General features: G+C 32.4%; 1 protein-coding gene across 1 annotated transcript in view; it reads right to left on the bottom strand.

Annotated features, from left to right (window-relative positions):
• The window catches only part of LOC149900755 (uncharacterized), a 115,788-nt gene extending 101,112 nt beyond the window's left edge, over window positions 1-14,676 (bottom strand). The window contains exon 1 of the mRNA XM_090112364.1: window positions 14,611-14,676. Within this exon, the coding sequence (XP_089968490.1) occupies window positions 14,611-14,631 (21 nt within the window). The 5' untranslated portion in view covers window positions 14,632-14,676. The remainder of the gene's footprint in view (window positions 1-14,610) is intronic.
• Between the last annotated feature and the right edge of the window lie 2,918 nt (window positions 14,677-17,594).

The raw sequence follows: 17,594 nt of genomic DNA, 5'->3' as shown, positions 1-17,594 counted from the left end.
TTCACGAAATCACGAAAATATATTGCTTTAAGCATTCAACGTGGAACGCTAGTATTTAATTTTTTACAGCACGAATATAAAATTATAATTAAATCGTCTGACCAAAATATTTATTAGTGATATTATTATAATATAAACTTGTTATCATATTCATCTAATAAAAACTGTAAAAACAAAGTGTAGCACATACTCTACACTTTTTTTTACAGTTTTACAAGAGTTTATAACAAACGCCATTCTTTCATTCATCTATGTTCTTATCAGTAACGTCAGTAACACAAGACTAAATAATAAAATTTATAATAGAATAATTATAATATCATCAGTCATCCTATTGTAACGCTATTTTTATAAAAAATATGTTAGTTATGATAAGAACGCAGAGTTTTTAAAACGTTCAAAGCAATATTTATCTAAGGCATCCGTATATTTATCCACGAGATCCACATTGGACGTTTATATCCCATTTCGAAATTATTTGCACTTGAAGGTCTGTGAGGAAATCCAAAGACTACAAATTCTCAACAGAGGCGAATTTCGCGTCCATTCACACGGGCGCGGTATCGAACCCTGCTCTTTGAAAATTATTTCACAAAAGCGAATTTCTGCTTTGGACATAAGTAGGTCGCAATATTTTATAGATTCGTGTCTCATTGAAATGCTTTTTGTTCGTAAGGAGATTTGGATATGGATGAAAACGTTCTAGATTTTCTGTTTGGTAATATTTTTAATGTGTGTCTTTTAGCAGTGGTTTTTGTTCCGTTCAATAGCATTAAATGTTATTGAAATTTTGCTTCTTTGATATTTTATTATTAATAGGTACGTAAATTTTAAATATTATTAGAGATTTTATATTATAATACTTATTTTTGAATGGCAGGTAAAATAATACATATTTGGGTAAAATTCACACCGGGTAACAGTGGCAGAATAGAACAAACCGATAAATTTAACTTCAACAATTGAATCGTCTAATTTTAAAGTAAACAGAACTTGTGTTATAAGCAGTCTCCACTATTTACCAATATAAACCGAACTTCGCAAATAAGAGGCGATAATTTCTAAATTGAATTGTGTATTTGTTTCAAGTGTTGCCAGCTAAAGTGAACCGCAAAAGTTGCGTTGTGTCCGTGCTTCTGACATCCGCTCTTTTATTTTCCCGAGCACGTTTATTTTCTTTTTGAATTCCGCCTTTTGTTTGTATTCCTCACGCGCTGTGCGAAACTGGCTGGCTTTAATATCGGTCAATAGATTCTGTGGATATCGAAAACTGTTATAGTTTGCAAGAAAATTATGAAAGTAGTTTGCAATTGATTGGTAATAAAAATTAATGTTCGTTTCTAACGACTGTCAATAATATAACCTTTTTTCATTTGTAGGTACTAAAACGTAGAAAAAAAATTCGCATTTTTGTAAAGGACTGTTACAAAAATGCGAAGTTTTTTATCTACGCATCTCTTCTCTACGTTGATCTCCATTTCCTTAACGATGATGGTTATAATTACCGTAAAGTTAAATTTCCTCGACTGTTTGCTGGATTGGAATATTACCTGAAAAGAAATAATAAATTAGGCAAGAGTACATCAATAAAGAAACTAAAAAGGCGCAAAGAATAGAAAACAATATTGAAAGAGTGAAATTGGGGCGTGACTTGAAATACTAACACGAACAAAGTCGAACAACTACTAGTGCTCCAAATTCCAATAATCCAAATGTGCCATTAAAAAGCAAAGCTTTCATTGCATCGCCAATTCACATATGAGAACAAATACTGCTAAACGAGTAGAATAAAATAAGATGTAATTTATGTTAAGTGTACAAGAACGGCTGTTTAAAAACAATTGCTGGACAGCGTTCACTATTTCTTTCGCTTCTTAATGGCTATACATTGTCGAGACGTCCGGCTCGGAAAAACTGTTCCGATTTATGTGCACCTAAAGCAGGTGTATTCTGTACGGCCAGCAAAAACATTCAAGATAAAACATATGTTGCCACTCGTACTAATTCTGACTGGTTTGGCAAATGTAAGCGTGTTTTAATGGCTTAATTGTATCAGTTATAGAGTTACACTTTTAGTAGAGTAGGTATGCGAAATAAGAAGGTGGCTATCCACTGTATTTCTTTTGTTCTTGTATAACATGTCTAATTATTTACACATATAAAAACGTTCTCTTTACGAAATCACTATTAAATAGTTACTAATCTGGTGTATAAGTGTATACTATTATTGGGTTCCAAGGTTATATTGGACCACAATTATCTAAGTTCATTGCGCTGTCCAACCTCAAAACACGTAATAGTTTCAACTGAACAAAACAATGTACATTCTACAACATGATTAGAATAGTTTCGTGTTCATGTACTATTCTATGAGGGCACGACTTTTATTGCAGTTTAAATTGTGAAAGGGAGTGGTCCATTAATCCATCATTGTCGGAGCCCGCTTCCCAGCTACGAGTCTCGCCAACGGCTTTTTACTTCCCGTACCTGGTCTCCAGCCATCCTTTCTTGTCAGGAAAATGTAGGTTCTGTTTAAGTCGACTATTCTTTTGATATAAAGACAATTGTAACGAGATCCATTGTTCGAAATGTTATTGTATCGACGTAGACGACGCGATCTTGCGATATTAATTGGTATTTGAAAATCCATATTCACAAGCGAAACGGAAGTCTTAAATATAAAATCATTTTCAAGTGATTTTATTTCTTCTCTTGAAAAAAACTTCTATATTGAAAGTTTCATAAAGTGCCGCTGTATAGTGTTCAATGTTAAGAAATTGCTTAAGGCGGAAGTATTTATTAATTTGTTTCATTCGTGCAACAGTTATATATTTTACTATATAGGTAGGCTATTTTTATTCATATTAAACTCAAGTGAAATTACATAAGACCACCCAAATCAGTGTTTTAGTACACGTAACAGAGGTTTTGGGTACAATAATATGTCATTCAAGCCAGTAACGTAATAAAAATATCATAAAATATCCTCGAAGGAGTTGTGATTGTACCAGTAACCAGAATGTTATAAAATACGTTAAGTTCTCAATTTGCCCGGCTCACTGCACGATTGTATACAGATTTCCCAAGTGAGGTGACCACTATATTTAAAATTCAAGATCACAGTTGGCATTAGACAAGTAACGAAAAATAATGCTTAGCAATGTTTAGTTTAAAATATTTACGTATATTTAAATGACACATTACTTTTTGCAAGTGCAGCATTGTAATTATTATTGATTAATACAAAAAAAATAATATTTAGATTTTTAGGAAATATTGTAATGGTTATTAAATAATAGAAGGCATATTGTAATGTTATGTTGGCAAAAAATATACTACGCTACGTTGCTACGTTGATTGACTACTACGAGATTACTGCTACAAGAAATATACTTACCTTATTTACAACATCTAATACCTGCTAGCTATTTATATCATGCGATGTTCTTTCTCAAAGAAAAAAATGGTACGTAATATGATCGAATAGTACGATAGCGATAATATTAGATATACAAAAGTAATATAATTGGATTAGATAATGAATGCAGGTGAGGCACGGAAATTTTTGAAATAATGTTTATCTGAATATTCACATATTAAAAAGTAACCTTATTATTAAAAAAGTATTCTATAATATTGCTTTAAAATCGCATGGAAATATATGATGTAAATACAATGCGAGTTCAGTATATATGCAGCGTCGACATTTTTAGCTATCCTTTGGGAGAACTTCCACGAGTTTCCACACTAAAAATATTTTATGTTGAGTTAATTCGTATGCAATGTATATTTAACTGAAATTCTGTTTTTATACAATGTTTAAATTTGAATGAACTTGGATTTTTAGAGAAATATGAGAGTATGAAGTCAAAATAAAATAAAGTTTTTATTCGTTTTGTTATGTTATTTTTTAGGTTGCCAAATGTTGGAAGCTGTATAGAAAAGCATAATAATTCACTTGCACTTGCTTGTGGCTTTCGTAACATTTTAACATCACAATCATTAAAGCCCCCATTCCATTGATCCACGGTTCCATACCATAAAGGATTGGCAAAAGATCAATGATTGCTCAGCTACAACCTTCGTTAATTGCGACAAGCGCTGTCAGCCTTACAAGCTGTTCATTAGTACTGACAGTATGACGGTTTTGGAGTCGAGAAATTTGCATTCCGAATGTGTTTGCGAAGGGGATTTTTATGCTTTGAGGGCTTTTATGAAGATAGCAATTGTGAATTGCTTAATAATGCTCCTTTTATTGGACTTGTTAATGCCGATATGTTCTGTTGTTATAAAGGGGTTACGTTTGATTTTACGTGAAAAGCAAACAATGAGAATGAATAGCTGTTTTAGAATAATTCGTTTTATGAGTTACTGTAAATTCTTGGTGACATCGGTCTCTCTAAAACTAAAAATTCTGCGATAGAGCCTTTTATATTTACCCAATTCAATAACATTCAAATACTTTAAATATATAACGTACCTATAGCATAATTTTTAAGAACAATTTTCCCCAAAGTGAACGTCTCTTACACGGCTCCGTTCCTGCCATTAGGCTCAAAGAACAAGCCCTTCAGAGAGCGATACATGCTACCGCTTACTTTATTTCTTCCCCTATGTATTTTATTTGTTTCGATTTTTCTCTCTTCTTGCATATAAATTTTAATGTATCGAATTACTAAAGTAAAATTCATATTCTGTTTCAGACAGTATGCTACATTTTTCTTTATTAACATATCAGCCGTACAAATAAACGAGTTATAACATTTTATGCAAAGAATAAACTAAGAATAAGGAAAAATCATACAAATAAACACGAAATAAATGTAACCTAGTATAACTTCGTAATAAGTATTCATACTAATGCTATTCCATCCTTATTACGGCTACCACCCTAGTATAAGTCTGACATAACCGAGTTATAACATATCTTTTAGTACATTGTGCTGTGTTTTACAAGTTTTAGAAGCAATTTTCAATCTAAATTTGAGATAATAGCAATGAGAGTAATACAAGAAGTAGAAAAAGTTGAGCACATTAATAATTTCATTACGTACCTATTGAAATGGAAAATTTTGTATGAAATGTCAAAATATACGAAATTATAAAAAACCCTTTTGATATTTATAATGATTTATTTATTTACAACATGCGCCAATCCATACATACATAAAACTTATTTCTAAACTTATCACAATAATATACACTTTCGTTGAAAATATAAATCTTCTAAGCCTGGAGTTGTATGTTTTGAGTACCAGATATTTGGCAACTCTCTATCTCAAGGTGGGTTTATCTTCTGTTCTCCAGATATTGGATAGCGTTATCTATCATTTGCTTGCATATTTAATGATATATTTAAATTATTACCAATAAATATTTAAAAAAATAAATAAACAGAACATCGTATGATGAAACTTCACAACAAATTCGACGAAGTCAAACGAGCGTCAGCAAAATGACAGCACCAAGGCATAACCGTAGACAATTTCAATGTTTTTCATAATTTTGTGAATGAATTGCGACGTTGCCGCTTCGCGCCTATTGCATAGCGTGAGCATAGTTTCATCGACGTTATTCCAAATTTATTTGTAAGAAATTATGACATCCTTATTCTTTATTTATTCTTATCATATCTATGCATTGCATAAGGTTTGAATAAGCAAGTTTTTATTTGTACGGCTGATAGAGTTTAATTTTAAGTTAATAATAATTGATCCTTTCTCTTATAGAATACCTCGCTGGGACTTCGCCAACAACTGCAATAAAAAGCAGTTGTCGTTTCCTAGTTCCTATGCAATGCAAGCTCATTCAATTCCGCGATAAGCCAAAGATACAGAAATAAGAAGTTAATATTGAAATGTCTTAGCGAATTGGAATACCGAACTATGCCAAGTATTTTGTTTAGAATTTGTTTGTAAAGAAATTTGTAAGCGACTAGCTTATACAGAACGTACAAAATACAAATTCTTGGTGAGCACTCGTCGTGCCTGAGTTATTGTTACAGATACAACAACTGAGCAGAACTCAAATAACAATTAAATCGAGATTTATACGGAGCATCGAGGAGTACCTGCGAAGTGGACAAAAGTGAACCAAAGAGGAAATGAATGAGAGGGATTCTAATATTCTGGAGCAACATTGGAGCCCTTTGTAACGGGGTAATAAAGGGCATTCTAGGTCTGAAGTGGACCTCGCCGGAAATTTAATCCGACTGAGGGGCCTTTGTTAGCAGAAAATTTTGTCCTTAGATAAATGCCCGTACAAGCAGAGTAGGAGGCGGGATGAATGAACGTTTTCAATTTAATTAAAACACGAGTGAAACGTTATTGTTCACTCAATTGCCTAATTTAATAGCACTCTTATTGCTTTCATAAAACTAGTTTATTGTTCACGGTTGGAGTTCTTCGTAAGAATTCGCGAGAAATACAAGAGATATAATTTGGAGTGAAATATTTATAAATGTCTGGAGCTATGAACTAATTTTCTCTCTTCAATTTATTTACAGCTTTCTTGACAAAGAACGCGTAATATATACGATGTTTTTACAAACTTCATAACATCGAGCTATCGCAATGTATAATATTATTTTGATAAGACGGGGGCTGTAGAAGTTCTGATAGCTTATAGCTAGATTGTTCCCTCGAGTGCTAAACAGCGCTCCCAAGTTGTGAATCCCAAATTCCTTTTCTATAAAAAATGTGGGGCTTATCATCCCTTAATAATGTAATCGAATGTACTACCGAATCTTTACGTAATTTTGAATAGCAAGCTTACTATCAATACGCGTATTTTATACTTGATGAAAGCGAATATCCATCTTTTCTCATGTTAAAAACGCGAACTTTAGTCATTATGAACTCGTTATGAACCACGCACAACTTTTGGATATGATAAAATAACTGTTTAATGTAGTTTGTTGGATATCAAAATACATAATGCTCATATATAGGATATTAGCTGAATAGTCAAATTCAACTTCGTCTGCTATAAGCAAATAAACCAAACTCTTCAGCTTCATACTCGTTAGTATACATTTAAGACCTTGAGGATTTATTACACTTCGGGAAATGACATCCTTTATAAGTGAGTTGCACTACGCTACATCAGAGGTTCATTTAATCACGTCTGAGGACCGGTCCCATACACATTCACCAAAGCTAAGATCGAATCAATCTAGGTGTCTTTGAAAGGATACACTGCTAAGTAATTGGATTCATAGCAAGTTGATACAGAACCGTAGCATTGTCCCAAGTGGCCAGCCAGTCCCACGATTGGAGGAACAAGTTGACACACTGGACATCGGCCAACGATGTGTCCCGTCACTCGAGCTAGGGTTGCCAAGAGGACATTAAAGTGTAATTTGAACACAATTAATTATGTTGTTAATTAGTATAAAATGGTCATTTAATTGTTTTGATTTTTTTTTATTTTGCATCGCATCTATATTTGTTTATTTTTTGCAGTTTTATGCATTGTTTCTGAATTATGTTCAACTTTCTACGTAGAACTATAAAAAAATATTCATAATATTTTTTTTCTTGTAACTTTCAATAAATTGTTTGTTTGTAAGAATGTCTATGTAAAATCGCTGGCATTGAGTTATCAGATGCTGAAAAGAAATCCGAAAAAAGTCATGGCAACCCTAAAGCATGTGCGGTAACCAGATACTCAATGTATGCAACTAGGTCATGTTTTCATTTACAAAGTGAATTTTTGAACACTACACCAGTCATTTCATGGCGTAATGTGATATTTTTCGTTGGAACGATCACGCTTCAAAATATGTTTACAAATTAAGCCCCAAAGGAAGATGAAAGCTTTTAAACGAGAACAATATTTAAAAATTCTATAAATGCCATTTTATTTATTGCATTTTTCAATTATTAGTTATAAGAGAATATGAAGGCTTAAACAATCAATATGATAATTTGTAATTATTGTAGTTGCTATAAGAGAAGCTAAGAGGAGTGTTTATGTAAATTGGGTGGTGCTCTTGTAATAAAACTAATCAGTAGACAAACATAGCTATTAACTAATTAACACATACCTACGTACTATGTAGGTAAATTAACAGCCAACAAATCGTGTCGTAATTCGACACATTAAAGGATCGACAATGGAGTTTTACGTCATATTACACGGCGCAGTGGCGTATTAAATATTATAAATCGCAAGAAGGCACTTCATTCGAATCATGAAAGCTAAAATGTTAATAGTTTCTTCTGTTTAACTAAGGAAAAAATGTGATTGCTTGGAATTTCAATTAACTTGAGTGAACAGGAAACGGTCCTTGAGTGAAATTTATTACAGTTATGAAAACAACTTATTTAAAATGTGAAATTAAATGCTTTGGCTTTTTTTCTTCATCCCTCACGCTGAGCTTAATTGCGCTAGTGCGATATTTTATTGTTTCGTTTCTTAAAAATCGCAATACAACAATTCTCTTGTTCATTTCTTTTATTTTCCGTTTTCGTAGGCACCAGCGGCGCAGCTAGTAACAGAATAACTATTAATTTTTCCTGCTTTAGTATTATAATCATTATTTTGCTAGTCGTATAATTATTTATATTCTAGTCTCGACATACCTACACGCAAAGATGCATCATAATTGATACGTTAGAAAAATAATTACGGTGTAGTATAAACGCAACGTATAGATATTTAAACAATCGAATATAGGCAATAGCCAAACTAAAATCTAATCGTTATTTATTTGACTATTAACGGTCTACCTATATTTCATAAAGGTTTAAAATCTGAAAACTCTGTAAGATCAAAGAACAGCCGCAATTAAAGGAACCTGACGTATCTAATTTGAGGATGGGTCAAATTTGAAAAGGGTCAAAGTTTGGTCACACTTATAAATCACAATTTGTAATGGGTAAGGGTCAAATTAGGATTCCGTTGTTTTATATACAAAAAAAAACGTAATTTTACCGCTACGCCAAAAGCGAAGAAGTCTAATTAATTATTTGCATGTACGTCTTTGTTGTTTATATTTTCTATACAATGTTAATATAAATAATAAGTCAACGATGTGTTCTTAAATAAAGTTTCATCAGAATAAAAACTTTTTATTTCCACATTCTTTGTATTTGACTTATTTAACATGAATGCGATCCAGACCGTTCAATGCTTTCGTGAACTTCATGAATAAAATAACAGACGATTCCACTATTTACACCTGCTTGCATCTGCCACTGCCGCAATAGAAATTTGCCTCGTAAGACCCCTATTGTAACCGATTCTCTATTCAGACGACAACAAACCGACAAATATAACAAAAAGTTAGTCTTACTGGTGCAGGAAGGAAGCATGATTCCACGGTGCTACCTAGACGTCTCTGTAAAGTTTCACAAAGCGACAATACCGCAGCATCGCCGTGCCAAGATATTATGAAGGACTGAGTAACATTCAGCGGGCATTGGGACACTTTGCACAAAGTTACGAAGCAATAAAACAGTGACAATTTTCTCTTTCTGCAAAATATCTAGAAATACTTCTGTTACGGTGCAACGAAGTTTTTTCGCAGCGCTTGCCAATGGAGTTCCGAAGATAGTTTCAAAACATTTGCAACATTTAATAAAGCGAGAGTACAGCGTATTGTTTTTTTAAGAACTTGTTAGATTTCTTTCCCACCGTGTTTGTGTGTTTTTATCATTGAACCTTGAAGTGTATAACTAAGCTTATTTAATACACACTTACACAGCTCATGTGTAACTTTTTTATTAGTGGAATATTCTATCTTCAGGATGCATTCATAGAGAAGATATAATAAAAATGCCGACTACAGTCCAATAAAGATAATAAAATAAGAATTACAGAATTATAAAGTCATTAAATTAAATTGGATTCACATTATATTCACACAAAATGTTAACTTGTCTTGTCACGTCGCAGACTAACAAAGATACATATTTCAGATTAGAGAAGTTAGGGGATTGAGGCATTTAACTTTAGTGTGCAAACAATATATTCGTACGATTCTGAGACATAACGCGTAAAATAGTATAATTTTCACAGAGATTATAGCACTACATCACAGAGCCACACAAATTGTGTCGGAGAACGTGACGTGGGTCGGAATCGACCCTCTATATGTGAGCGTTAAACCATAGCAAGCCTCCATTAATAATTTAGGTTAAACCTCTGCGCTGTTACTGTAAACTGTGTCAGTGCTAGAAAACGATTTTACTTTATCATTTTTTGCGGATAAAACGGGATGAATGTTTAATTCATACTAAAAGTTAAACAAAAATACTTTTTACTTGATCACTTCTTTTTTATCTGATAAAGTCTATCAGCGCAGCAGACACTACATTACGTCATTTTTATTTATGTGCAATATTTTACGAAGTTAAAATTTTCCTATTGGTTTTAAACATAAAATGTTCTTTAATTTTTTATTTTTACATATTTGTAACTACTTAAATATAGTAGTATTTATTTTATATACTAGCAAATGAATATATTTACGACTCTAGCTGTGTCTCTAGATTCAATTTAGCTATGACTAATTACGCATTAAATAGCTATTTTAGGATCATAGACAGAATTATTCTAATGAGCTCATTAAATAAATTATAGTATGTTTAAAGCTTACACTTTATAAGAAAATTGTCACTATCATTATAACTTTATTACTTTCAGTCTAACGCTTTTATTTAATTTACTTTACAGATTTCATCAAAGTCGGCTTCTTTTACGTGTTATTAAACTAAAAAAATGTGAAATTACTTTTTTCCTAAGATAATACTGTCCTTGTCATATTGGTTCTAATTAAATGTGATCACTAAGATTATTATTGACCTTATAAAGAATTTAATTAGCGTGCCCGAGTCAAGGAATCATGTGAAATGAGATAGCTACTTAGAAAGCGAACACCGACGTAATTAAATTGAAAACAGGTGGGAGCTACGCAAAATGAATCAAAATTAATCTGAAGCAATTTGACAGGACCATGTCGTCAACTTGAAGCATCGTATTAATTAAAGGCAATGTTTTTAATTAAATAAATTATAAACATAACAAATAATTCCAAAACAGCGCTTTCGCTAATTGATAAAGTTTTGTCAAAGCTTCCTATTTCATATAATTCTGTTTACTTTTTATAATTAGAGCGGATTTCATTAAATCCCTAGTCTCTTATGATTATTAATCTGTAAATTATACAAATATATTCAATCGTAATTTCTTATAAGTAGAAACAAATACATTTTTTACACAAAATAAAATTCCCACTATAATTTACAAGAATTACAAGCAAATGTTGAGACTACGATCACTGAAAGTAAATATTTTTAATTGCTTAGCCGAAAATCTTTGTTGACATCGAACAACAGTACAAACATCCCAGTCCTCGCGAGGGGTGAAACTTTGCTTGTTATCAGAAAAATATCGACTCGTAATACATCTAGAGCCTTTATAGAAAAAGTTTCGAGGACTGCACACGGTTTAGTCCTGAATCATTGACTTGAGACGCTCTTTTTAACCGACTTCAAAAAAGGAGGAGGTTCTCAATTCGACAGTATTTTTTTTTTTTTTGTATATTTGTTACGCGATTACTCCGGCAATTATAAACCGATTTGAATAATTCTTTTTTTATTTGGTAGATCATACGTCAGAGGTGGTCCCATTGGCACCAGGTCAGGATCTGATGATGGGATCCCGGGAAACCCTCAAATTTTGTAGGCATATACACTGTTTATCAGAAATTATTTAAATTTGTACAATGTACATATAGGTATAGTCTTGAAGTCGGTTTTTGTTTTTTTTCTAAAAATTTACTTTATTATTTTATCTATGACAAACTTTAGCCAGGGATGTAATTCAAGTGCTGTAGATCACTTTTAACGTAAATGGTATTATTTCGATACATCAATCTTTATCGAATACATGTAGGCAGTAGGACTTAATAACATTGGATTTGTTCTATATTAAAGCGTTTAATTAAAGAAGTTATAAGTTTCCCACTTGTGTGAACGCTCACTACCATTCTTGTTCGTATCCAAAGATCCTATCAATTTACCTTATTAAGAAGTTTTCTTAATAATTAATTAACTAATTAGTCAAGTACAAACAGGAAATTAAGAATTTCGTGTCTGAGTTCGGAACACGAAATGTAATGTTAAGAAAAAATATAATGAACAGAATTTTGATTACAGACGTGGGGAATTAAATTATTAAAGGGACGATAAAATTGTAAGCCTTGTTTACACTGACTTCAAAAGTGACTTATATACGTTAGCAGTGTCCTGCGGGTCTCGAGTCCTTCTTTGTAATAGAGATTTATTGTAAAAGTTTTTCAGTTAAGATTTTTTATAGTACATTCCCATCAAATTTTAATTTTTACGACACATACAGCTTATACGTTTCCGGTTTCTTTAAGATTCTTATGCACATTTTTATGCTAATATCTAAGTGACATTCCATTTTCACAATGAAATTATAAATAATTTTGTTTTTGTTTCTTTTTGTGTTTTCCTATATAAAAACTAAAAATTCTGTAATATCATAGTTTTTCCAAAAAAAACAAAATAAAATCAGTAAAAAGGTACACAAGAAAGTTTAAAGGCGCCGCATGATTGAGGTTGACAGCTCGTTATTGGCTATTTTCAAAGCTCGTCGCCACGGCAGTTGAATACGAAATACCAAGTGAGCCCTTCGTCAAACCTTAATAACATAAAAGAATGCCGAATCAGGGCACGCCGAATAATGAAAGCTAGGCATAAGAAACTTTACGGTTTGCGCCAAGTCCCTAGTTTATAAACATTATTTTGTTCATCGTGTACGAATGACGTATCCTACGCGTCTTGGTTTTCTTTTTTATGCTGAAAGTTTTTATAACAAGTTGCTCTCGTTTCATGGCCAAATTACACGCCCAACATCAGACTATCTTGGTGTATGTAGTCTCAGTAGTAATATTTGGGCTAATACATAATAATAATCAACACATAAAAATCGTTTTGGAAGTAAATTTTAACATTTAGAAATATATCCAAAATTAAAATATTAACACAAAAAATTATAGTAACATGTCCCATTTATGTTTTAAAAATGACTTATGTATTTATACAATTCATTCTATATGTTATCTTTTCCCAAAAGTATTTTTCTTTGTAGTAAAAGTGAGTTACGACGGACGGACATCAATTGTTTTTTCTGTGGAATATGAAACGGCAAGGAATAAAAAGTTGATTTATATTGCGTTGTGTCTGTTTTGTTACTTATGCTAATGTGAAGATAATGTTTTCCTTAAATTAAATTACAGCCTTTATTACAATTGTGTAGAATGGGCAGTTTATAATAAATATATTTTGAGATATCAGATATCATTGAAGATATTTAGTGACTTTGATTGTCACTAGCTGTATGAAAACCTTCAATTTTTCCTTAGCTATAGCTGGTACACATGTTGGCAAAGATGGTTATGTTTTTTTTGTAACGCCTTAAAGGGTTAAACTGTTTATTGAGTAAGAGATAAATCTTATTATACCTATTTAAGTATCGCGTGATTTACTGTAAAGTTCTTTTCAGTTGACCAAACTTATATCTAACCATCTTCGAAATACAGGAAACCACATCTGCATCATGATATACGGAAACAGCATCAGATATTAAAACTTGATGCGATTTGGAAAGCGTCCATTGTGAACATTGGATAGCCCGCTTGCGCCATTATCAAACCAATCTTGTTTGACACCCATACTCTCTTAACACTTCCAACATTCCGATACTAAATTGTAAAGTGCTGAGAGCCAGATAGGTCTTCATTCACTGGTTCAGTATTTTGTGATAAGCCAACTCGCTGTTACCTCAATGGCCAGTTAAACTCTAGTGGAATATGACTAAAAAGTGGATTTTAGTATAAAATGTATTTATTATTTGGACGATATGATAACAGCTGTCGCTAATATCCGTTTTTATACTTTTTATTGCTCATCAGCTTAGGCCTACGCAGTACGCACATAACGGGGATATTAATGGATTGCTCTAAAATCGTTTGGTATGAACGTTTAGTTAAATATTATGTAGATTTTTTATGAATACTTTCATAGATAACGTTATAGGTACTTGTACTTTTACTAAAATAGGTTTTTATATCAACATTTGATTTAAGATAAGTAAATTATAAATAATTTAAGTTAGAACAAAATATTACAAACAATATATAACATTATGATATTCCCATTATCTGTAATTTTAACCAATCTATGATTCGCTAAATAAAAACTAATCAAAGATGCATTAAGTTTTACCCCAAACTAGCCAATTTGTAACAGATTGACGAGCGTCAACTTTGAACCTATATGTACAGGTATTCTAGCCAGGTTCAGCTCGTTACGGTTAATGCTCACATAACTGCAAACGATACAGAGGGTAGCAGACATCAGGCCAATTAGCGAAATATATAATGACGTAGGCTTCATTCAAGATCGCGCCCGTCTTTCCATGCGATTTAATGTTCTGTTTACGAGTGTATCATTTGCCGAGCTTTGCCTTTACAATGCGCATGTAGAAAATTATATTGCACTTTTTATATCGCCCTAAATTAACATGTGCCAAAGGATATTGTGTATTTTATTAACTTTATCGACTTGCTATTCTTACCGAATTAACAGCAGTCATCATAGCACGAGAGTCGCCGCTCCATCAGTGTTATCGCCGGCCCATTCTGCAACAAACAAATCGCTAATTAGTTAATGACTTTTGCTTTATAAATAGTCGTGAAACATCCGTCATGTACTTAAATGGCCGTCCATCCTCTACGAGCGTCGTTAACGTCACTCGTAAATTGAATCAGTCCAAAAGTAATATCGTAAATGCTTCTGAAAGCGGGTCGGCCTTGTTGACATCTCGTGCCTGCTGACTCAATGCAGTCTCCGGCGACGATCACCCTAAAGATCAAGATGGAAATGAAATATTTTGAAGCGTAATATCCACCTTATGACCGCAGCTTAAGATTGCGAATGAACTGCGGATCGCGGCAATAAGATACGTTTGCGACAAATAGAATAGCTGCGTTCACAGTCAGTAGGGCAAACATCCAAGTCCATTAATAAAATTGAACCAGACGGACATTCTGTGGCACAATATGTGCACGTGTGAGAATAAATAAAGTCGATGGAATGCCGGAATACCATGCAGAGCCAGTGCCGGAGGACTTTTGTCATGTTTTATAGTATTCTGGCACAAAAGTCTAGCGCATTGCACGTTAGAGGGCCGCGAACCGCAACAAGCCTCATAAACGAACGGAAAGTACCACATTATTAATGCCACAACTTTAGTACGTATTAAAATTATTATTCATAGGGACATGAATGAAAATTTTCCGTTGCCACTTATGTCTATATTCAAGTACACATCATTTATCATTATTATTTATGTATCCGTCTCTTAGTATATAAATACAATTCAGAGTTTCTATTCATTGGTATCTATACTTCTACTTTACCCACACATATAGATATAACGAATAATAAAACAAGTATTTTAAAGAACAGTGCAATAAAATTGTAGTTAAATGATCAAAGCCATTATCGAAGACCTTATGATACTCGTAAAAAAATTATTCCAGTTCTCTATTTAGATCAGAGTCGTTTAATCTATTTATGCTTATAAAATTTCATAAATATTGTAACATATACGTATATAATATCTTTGTATAATATACGCTACTTGCCATATTCTTGGGTTTTTTTTCTCTATTGGTACGAAATTGGCATTCACTTAGTGTCATCACCGATAGAATTTGTAATTAATAAATAAAAGAAACATTGAAGATTTCATTTGAAATCCGTCTTAACTTTAGAAACGTATACAAATAATGGATTAAATTTAAATGCAACTGCAGCTATTTTGTAAAACAGAGCACCTGGCGCGCGACGCATAAAAAAATATTAACACATCAAAACAAAGACAAAACGTCGGCCGTTATGGAGGCGCTTTCCTCATTTTTATCACTTTCCACGAAAAACTTTAATAAAATGGAGACAGGAAGGCGCAGGTGAGATATTACATTTTTATGTAGAGGTTATTTTTAATATTTTAGCCTTGTGAAATAAGAAGAGTGCGGGGTGCTACGCCATCACGTTGACAAGTTACCGTAATTAGTGCTTCCCCTCACTTTATGACGCTCATATATAAGATAATAATGTCTGTTATAAAAGCTAACGCCATCGTTCATAAGCACGGCCTGGAGATTTATAAAAATATTAAATTAATAAAGGTGCCGCCGTGCCAGACGGACAGCTCAATATGTATATTTGGGAACGCCGACTTACAGTATTTTCTTATACTGTAATATTAAACAAACTCTGTACACAATATGGGTACTATTTATTTTGATAAATGTTTTAAGTAATAAAATAACTTAGTCAATTTTTCATTATAAATATTATGTACCAGATAATGTAAATTTACTCGCGTACTATTAGCTCTACGTAAAGTTTGGAATAAAACAAAATATTCTTTAAATCTAGAAGGAATTATTGTGTTTCCCTTCTGTATGTTTCTTAAAAAAAAACTGAATACTCGTGCCACATTCATAAAAATCACAAAAGTTATCAATGATAGTTCGGTCCGTATAATAATATTCTTTCACAAATATTCATACTCCAGATGTTAAGAATCCTAAATATATCCATTTATTTTGGAAAAGATTTTATTTTCTTTTAACAGTGACATAATAGACAAAAGAGAAGCATCCGCGGATTGGCCGGGGCAAATGGCCAAACCATTAATAAAATTGAATTACTCTCTTATTTATTGGACGACAACACACTTCTCCGAATACGATGATTTATTATTTACATTTTATTAAAGAAGGCGCCTAGTACTTAAGGCTCTCTTTAAACTTCAAAAGACGTTAGTAATATAAAATATAATTAAACATTATGATTTACTTTTACGATTTCATAATGGATGCATTATTTACTTATTGTTTTATTTATCATTGTTATTTTTATGCGTATCTCATAAAATATTAAACAAGAGAAAAAGGTGATTGAAAATCAGTCCTTCAATTATTATATAATGACTTGTATAATGATAACATACTAATTATTACCATTACATATAGACCGGGAGATACTGACACAAAATTTCGAGTCATTTGTAACAGGATGGCGGTTCTACAGGGGTCTTAGTACGCAATGACAAAAAGAAAAACGATGGTGTGAACGCTGGTACCGGCGGCTTAGTCGCGTGGGCGTTAGTCGAACTCGTCGGAAAATAGCAAAAGTCAAACGATTTGTAACAGTATGGCACTTATTTTTCCTGTAAGTTTGAGGATCAACAAATATAAATACAAAATTTCAAAGATCTATGTGTTGGAAATCTTCACTTATATAAATTAATAATAAATTAAGTTTTCAAGTATGACAGCACTTTTTCCCCCTACTAGAAGTATGGCAAATATAATAATGGTCACATTTTATCAAATACTCTCCAAAAATCCAAATGCAATACTGGTACAAAAAGTTTGGCGAAATAAAAATTTTTTGCAGATTTTCGGCGGTATGGCGACCATTTGGAATCGTCCGAAAAGTATGGCATGGCGATTTTCGTAAATGGCTGCACGACGATAGTTACCT

The sequence above is a fragment of the Colias eurytheme genome, chromosome 18, assembly GCF_061535395.1.
Source record: "Colias eurytheme isolate Ceu_HAF_F1 chromosome 18, ilColEury1 Martin Lab GWU primary, whole genome shotgun sequence".
In the NCBI taxonomy this organism is placed as follows: domain Eukaryota; kingdom Metazoa; phylum Arthropoda; class Insecta; order Lepidoptera; family Pieridae; genus Colias; species Colias eurytheme.
This window is presented reverse-complemented; position numbering and strand designations above follow the sequence as displayed.